The sequence below is a fragment of the Propithecus coquereli genome, unplaced genomic scaffold (assembly GCF_000956105.1).
Source record: "Propithecus coquereli isolate 6110/MARCELLA unplaced genomic scaffold, Pcoq_1.0 Scaffold314, whole genome shotgun sequence".
Taxonomy (NCBI): domain Eukaryota; kingdom Metazoa; phylum Chordata; class Mammalia; order Primates; family Indriidae; genus Propithecus; species Propithecus coquereli.
Window position 1 is genome coordinate 3,434,840 of NW_012148775.1, and position 7,717 is coordinate 3,442,556.

A 7,717-nucleotide genomic window follows, 5' to 3' on the forward strand; every position below is an offset into this window, starting at 1 on the left:
GCAACCTCAAACTCCTGGGCTCAAGCGATCCTCCTGCCTCAGCCCCCTACGTAGCTGGGACTATAGGCACGCTACCACGCCCAGCTAATTTTTATATTTTTTGTGGAGACAGGGTCTCGCTCTTGCTCAGGCTGGTCTCGAACCCCCAACCTCAAGCAATCATCCCGCCTCGGCCTCCCGAAGTGCTAGGATTATAGGCATGAGCCACTGTGCCTGGCCCTGTATGCCCTCCTCAGTTTTACTCAGAAGGCTCTGAGCTCAGCAGGAGGCCGAGGCCCTTTATAATGCCACATTCTAAGCGTGTTCCAGCTGGGGACCCTGGCCACAGGTCCCCCCTTTGCTCTCTCTGTGGCACTGTGGTGTGGTGGTTACCAGTGCAGGCTTTGAGGTCAGCCAGACCTGGGTGCCATCCAGCCACTTAGTAGCTGTGAGACTTGTCTGCAGTCGTCTGTCTCGCTGAGCCTCAGTTTGCTCATCTGTAAAATGGGAGTGCTGACACCCATCCCATCTCACAGGGTGTAGTGAAGACTGGATGAGATAATGCCAGCGGGGCGCTCGCCCCCGACAGTGGTGGTTCACGTTATTGTAAACACCTTCTGAAGAGTATGGATTCAGCATGAAGTGGGCTCTGTGGGGAGGGCCGCTAGCACGGTGTCCGACGCTCGGTAAATGTCCGATTCATTCCACAATATTTCCTGAACTCCCACTTGCCAGGCCCTGTTCTGGCAGGCAGACAAAACTCCCTGCCTCCGAGGAGATGGCGTTCTGGTTGGCCTCGGCATGCACAGGAGGGAAGCCTTGCCCCGCGCATGCCACCCCTCTGCCAGCCCTGTGGTTCCACCCTAGTCCCCTGAGAGCCTGTGGGGTGGCTACCTATTGTCCCCATTTCACAGATGGGATGGCTGAGGCGCAGAGAGATGAGGCAACGTGCCTCAGCCACAAGGCATGTTGGCAAAGAAACTGGGGTTTGAACCAGGGACGCACCTGGAGCCTCTTCGCTTGAACATGGTGCCGGTTTGGCTGAAATGCAGGAAGGGCAGACCACCATCATACCATTTTTTAAAGGATCAGGCTACCAGGTGTCCCCATGGTGACATAGCCACTGGTCAGGGGACCCTGTGATGGCTCTGGGTAAGGCAAGACACCATCGGAGTTCATGGCTGCCATCCTACGCTAACCAGATGACCAACCCGACCCGCTTTAATGGCCAGTGTCCTTAATTAATCAGTCGTGTTGCGGGAAGGATGGGGAGTGAGGGGAAGAGCCCTGGGAGACCCGCATTCCGTCTGGCTCCACTCCCAGCGGCGGACCCCGCGCGGGTGACTCAAAGCCTTGAACCTCAGTGTCCGCGCGTGCCCAGTAGAAGTGGGAACAGGGCCTGCCTCTTGGACGGGGGCAGGTAACCCCCAGGGAGGGCAGGGTACGGTGTTTAGCTCAGGGTAGGCGCTGGAGAACTGTTTGTGGAACGGATGGAGTTAATACCCAGCAGCCAGAGTGACCTTTCCAAAGGGACATCAGAACCTGTCCCTGTCCTTAAAACCCACCCAATGAGTAAGAGCCAAGTTCCTTGCCATGATCTAGCCCTTGGCCCTCTCCTTCCCCTCCCCACCCCTGGTCCTCCTCCCTCTGCTCTAGCAACCCTGTCCATCTTTCAGGTCCTCAAATAGTCTAAGTTCTCACCCATCTAAAGGCCTTTGCACATGCTGTTCCCTCTGCCTGGAATGCTGTTCCACGCACTCCTTCACAAGGCTGTTTCTCAACCTAAATGTTTCCTCCTCTGAGAGCCCTCCTGGTCCATCCCCACCCCTTCCTGTGTGTGTCCATAGAACACCTATTATTTTGCAATGAGGTATTTATACATGTTTCCAGTCTTTCTGCTCTAGGAGGGCAAGGACTAGGATATCCTCTATTTTGTTCAACACCCCGCATAGGTCCCAGTACCCTGTGGGCATTTATGACATACTTACTAGAGTGGGAAAGGGAGGAAGAATCGCCCAGCCCAGCCCCAGCATATCTTGCATTCTTCAATCTCCATCCATTTCCTGCCCAGCTTAAACACCACCTCCCCCAGGAAGCCCTCCCAGACCAGTCCTGCATCTCCCTGCCTTCCCTTCTCCTGAAATGGTAAGCACCATTCGTGTCTACACATAGCATAGACTGCCCGAGGTCACCTATTAATTTTACTTGGGCATCTGTTCTTTCTAGACACCAAACACCTGGAGGACAAGGATGAAAGTGTCTTACACCTCATTACAAGACCCAGAGCCACCAGGTTGGCCTTTCATTCTCTCGCTTGACAAGTATTTGTCCACTCAAGGCGAACCGGACTCCCATGGCCATTGCTCTGGGTTGTAGCTGTAGAAGTCAAATGAAATGGTGAACTTGGCAGGTGGCCGCACAGGGCCACACGTACGGATGGACGGATTACAGTTTCCGTGGGGGATCTTGGCCTACATAGCTGAAGCCTTCATTTATGCTTTATTTCCTTATCTTGGGGTTCCTTAGGTTGGTACAGCAATTGTACAGGGGAGAGAACATCCATTTTGAGTTCAAATCCCATCTCGACCCCTTTGTGGCTGTGTGATTTGGGGCAAGTCACTTCACCTCTCTGTGCCTCGGTTTCCCCATATGTAAAATGGAATAATAATAATTCCTACCACAGGGGGCAGATGTGAGGGTAAGATCAGACAGCATATAAGACACGGCCCAACACACAGTAGATGCTCTAACCACGTAACCATCTTCCTTCCTTCCTTCCCACTGTGTTCTCTCCTCTTGCCTTGCGCCGTCACTAGGAGGGCTTTCGCTTAGCTCCTATGGTCTCTGAGGGGGTCACATCACCATCCTAGCAGGTCTGGGGCATGTCCAGCCCTACCTGGGACGGCACCTCCACCCTGATTACGACACGGAGGTTTCACCTGCCTTCTTAAGATGTGGTTGGTAAGAAACTGTTACATCACCACAAGCTGTTCTTGTTGCCAATCCAACCGTGACACAAAAAAGGATTAAGAATTTCATGGAGGTGTTTGTCTAGCTAACGCAGCTTTTGTAATATCTTTTGTAACCGTTTACGGGAAACAGAAAATCAAGTGCAATTTAGCAAGCTCAGACATTCCCAGCTGGTCGGAGAGTGAGTGTAACGTGAAATGACTTGATCAGGAGTTTGGATAAAAGAATCTTTCCTTTCTAGAACAATACTGGTTTGCAACTTAGGATGTGTGTGTGTGTGCGTGCGTGCATGCATGCATGGGTTTCTGAGGGGTGGAAATGCAAGACCCCAAAAGAGGGCTGGCCCGCAGGAAGACTCTTTCTTTTCCCTGCCCATAAGGTGGCCCAAGGAGCGGGTAGCTATGGGGATGGTTAGCACCCCTGGCACACAGTGTCGGCTTCAAGAGGAGTTTATTATCACTGGAGCATGGAGCCTCCCTGCATCTCCATGGATGTGCTATTTCTCATGTCATATTTGTCCTTCGTCCTTCTATCCAATAAATATTTATTAAGTGTCCCCCACGTGCCCAGCAGTGCAGTTCCCAGGTAAGAACCGCCGTCCAGAGACAGGAGGGGTTTTTCCCAAGGCCACCTCATGTCTCAGAGCAGGCACTGAGCTTTGGGTACAAGAACATCTGGCACAAAGCAAGCTCAGAAGGAAGGAGTGTTTCTCTGGAAGGAGAAACACTGAGCCTCATGGCCCTGGGAGAAAGATTAGGGTCCAAGGAGCCAGAAACCTGCCTTCTCTCATCTCTCTGGGCCTCAGTTTCCCAATCTGTAAAAGGAGCTTGTTGGACCCGACTTCAAGAATAAGTTCCAAAAGTTGGGGCGGATGGTTACAAATCTGTAGTTCTGCCCCTTCCTAAATGTATGCCTTTGGGCGAGTCATGTCTCGGCCTCAGTATTCTTGTCTGCAGATTGAGATGATGTCAGCCCCTGTCTCATGGTTCCTACAGAGATGAAATGGGATGGTGCACTTGCTAAGAAGTTTAGCAGGTGTCTGGCACACAGTAGGTGCTTAATAACTCTATTTTTTAGTACATGTAAGGGTGGATTCCCTCCCATCCTCTGAGATAAGGAGAAACCTGATTGACGCATGTTAAGCATGAGCCCTGTTTGCCGTTGCCCGCGAGGTCAGGACCGCCCCCAGCTCCTGGTCCCCTGCCCCAGCGCCAGCAGCAGGCAGGGATGCTGCTGCCAATTTGCTGCCTAGGCCCCGCCACTGACTCCTGACAGCTCCCCAGGGACAAGGCAGCCGCCTCCAGCTGCTGCCCCCGCCCTCCTGCACACAGCCATTGAAAATTAACGGCCAAACTCAGCCCCGGGGGACGAGGGACCAGGCGGCTGCTTGGGCGGCTGCACGGGGGCTGGACCAGCAGCCGAAGTGGTCCTTGGAGCCCTTCTTTGGAGACGTGGGAGGGCAAATGGGAAGCCCATAAACTTCTACTGGGTATTATTCAGGGAGAAATATGGGAATGGTTGGAAGTGAGGAGTCACTGCCTAATCATAAACAGCCCCTCTCTGTGTCCCAGTGCTCGCTCTGTCCCAGACCCGGCTGCACTCCTTGTCACAAGGGAGGTGCAGAATCCTCCCAACCAACATGCAAATTGGGTTCTCAGATGGCTCCATCTCACTGATGAAGAAACTGAGGCTCAGAGAGAGGCAGTGGCTTGTCTAGGGTCACACAGCTGCGAGGTGATGGAGCAGCTTATCCTGTCCCAGCTCCCGTGCTCTTGGCCAGTGGGACATGGGGCTGGTGGTCACAGTATTCTCAGGGTGCAACGGCTTCAGTGTCTCAAGTCCCCACTTGACCCATCACTAGCTGCGTCATCTCGTTAAGCCATTTAAACTGGCGGAGCCTTGGTTGCCTCATCTGCCAAATGGGCACAAGAGTGCCACCCACACGGGGTGGTTTGGGGGCACTGGGTGGGGATTTATACTGAGAGCCTGGCACAGGGAAAGCAGGTAGTGAAGGGTTAAGAAAACACCAGTTGCTATTATTATTGTCATTATTATGATATTATTTTGCCTTCTGGATGGATACTTTGGCTGTTCGATACAAGATAACAACCCTGAATCCATGTGAACAGGAAAGAAAGGGTTGGTTGTGCTGGGCTATGCCAAGCCGGGCACTGGGCACGTCTGGATTCGGTGTTGATGGGGACAGGCCTGCCTCTCCTCCTCGCCCCCCCCCTGCCCCAAGCCCCCACCCCTGCCAGCTGGCTGGTGAACTGGGTAGGCACTGCTTATCCCCTGAGGAAGCTCTCTGCTGCCCTGCCCTGTTTTTGGAGAGAGACAGCTGCTCAGTACCCCAGACAGTTTGTGAGCTGGGCTGGCCCAGACTCATGGGACCAAGACCCCAGCCTGGTGAGAGCCCCTGTCCCAGCCCTGGGCAGCACTGGGCGTCTGGATTAAGATATTCCACTCCCCTCCCTCACACTCAGTTCCTCCACACTCCCCTCCCAAAAGCCCTCCCTAGATGCATCTCTTGCAGAAAGCCAAACTCTTTCATGCAACTAAGTGCTAACAGCAAAAGCAACTATTCATTATGTGTCTCTTGCGCTGTAAGCTTTATTTATTTAATCTTCCCAGCAATCACGTGATGGACGAGCCCTGATCGTGCCCATTGTAAAGATGAGGAAACCGAAGCAAGTCATGGGCCCTGCCCAGAGCTGGACCTTGAACCTACATGTGTCTGAGCCCCCTACCTCTGCTGCTTTTAAGCAGCAATAAGAATCCATGACTTGGAGCTCTTGAAGCCAGACCCAGGTGGGGCTAGGGGCTCCAGCTAGGAGGGCAGAGGGAGATTCACCCCAGCACATTCAGTGCCTGCTGGTGCCAGGTACATTCACAGATAACAAATATCTCATTCAACCCTCTGGAGGTAGCTTTTATATCCCCATCACACAAACCAGTGGAAGTTCAGAAGTGAAATTAAAGGAAATTGGTGAGTGACAGAGCCAGAAATGATGACTTAACTGTCACAACTCCGTGCAGTGGGTACTATTTCTATCCCCATTTTACAGATGAGGAAACTGAGGCTCAGAGAGCTCCACACAGCCAGAAAAGCTGGGATGACAATGGACTCCAGAGCCGAAGGCTAACTCTTAACTGCCCCTGACCCACTTGTCATTATTTAAACCTGTTAGTGCTGCAAGGAAGCCCAGAGGTCCTTGGCTGAGTGATCTTGGGAAAAGCTGTTTCATTTCTCTGAGCCTCAGTTTCCTCACCTAGACAACAGGGATCAGCAGAGCAGCCTCGTGAACTGAGGTGAGTGACGGGGGCGGTGGGGGGCCTGGCACACAGTAGGTGCTCACAAACTGCTGTGCACCTGGCCCCAGCTCTGCACGCAGCAGGCTCTCTGCAAATATCTGTTTGAATCTGTCGCCTCATTTGGAACTCAGGAGGCAGCCTCCCTCTAATTGGGGGCTGCGGTCTGCCCCAGCAGGCACTGCTGGTGAGTTGCAGTGACCCCGGGGGGTCAGACAACCCCTGGATAAACAGGGCTGATCAGAGGTGACAGCCTGCTCTTCCCAGGCCACCCCTGGTCCTGTCCCCATTCCGTAATCTGGACTGTGTCCCTTCAACCCACAGACATGGTGCTTGCTTTGGGGGGTGGGGCCGTAGAAACCAGGTCAGGCCTCCCTGGCCTCAAGGGGGAGAGGCTGGGAGAGGACTCCAGGTCCTTCCTTTTCCTCCTCCTCCTCCTCCCTCCCCGTCACTGTGTGACCTTGGATAAGCCCCTTCTCCTATTTTGGCTTTAGTTTCCCCACCTGTAAAAAAGAAAGGGCTGGATTGGTTGACCCCCTAAGGGCCTTTGCAGCTGTGGCGTTTGAAGACAAAAGAGAGAAGTGCTTTGAGGACTCCCCCCTTCACTTGTACCTTGTTTCATCTGTTTCAAGAAATAGTGTATTTTGACTTCAGTTTCCATCTAATTTACTCTTCGAACACATGAGAACCTAGAAGAGACCTTAAGATCATCGCATTCAACAGCATCGTTCATTTAAATGACGAGGAAATGAGGCCCAGAGAGGGCAAAAGACTTGCTGAAAGTCACACAGCCGGGTGAAGAACCCAGGAGTTCTGAGCCACAACTTTCCCAGCATCCCAGCATGGAGGATGGGAGCCAGTTCCTCCCAGAAAGCTTTGGGGGGGGGGGCCGTGCATTTCCTAGAGCCCCCACTACGGCCACTGGAGAGGAAGCAATAGCTGCTGTTGTGACCTTAACTTTCACCAGGATTCTCAAGTGGTATCCAAGGAGGGGACCTCTCTGGGAGGGAACAGGAGACTACAGACATTTAAGTGGTCCCACTGGGCTAAGCCACAAGCCCGGACACCCTTAGAAAGACCAACTTTGAAATCAAGACATGCTAGCTTTCCCGCAAAGTCACAGAATTGAACATGACAATAGCTCTTGGGCAGTTTCAGAAACCAATGGCAGCACGTAAACACTTCGAGCAATCCAAAAACATACAGTTGTGATTGTTGAAGCCCTCACCTGTATTCCTGTGGAGAGGGGTGGTGATTCTGCCCCGAGTTTCGAATAATTCCTGACATTATGGATGAGATGTCGCTTTCTATCATCTCCTTGGGGAAAAGACAAGCAGAATACAAAGCTCCCATCAGCCACGATGTGGACAGGGCTGAGAGCCACAGTTTTCCCACAATTCAGAAGGATGGAGCTCAAACAACTAACGGAATACTTTTTTCTTTAAAGAAAAAAAAAAAA

At 52.6% G+C, this 7,717-nt stretch overlaps 1 protein-coding gene across 1 annotated transcript in view; it reads right to left on the bottom strand.

Annotated features, from left to right (window-relative positions):
- FOXN4 (forkhead box N4) overlaps positions 1-7,717 on the bottom strand; it is a 37,754-nt gene that overhangs the window by 25,435 nt on the left and 4,602 nt on the right. The window contains exon 2 of the mRNA XM_012650172.1: positions 7,487-7,575. Coding sequence (XP_012505626.1) covers positions 7,487-7,572 — 86 coding nt within the window. The 5' untranslated portion in view covers positions 7,573-7,575. The remainder of the gene's footprint in view (positions 1-7,486; positions 7,576-7,717) is intronic.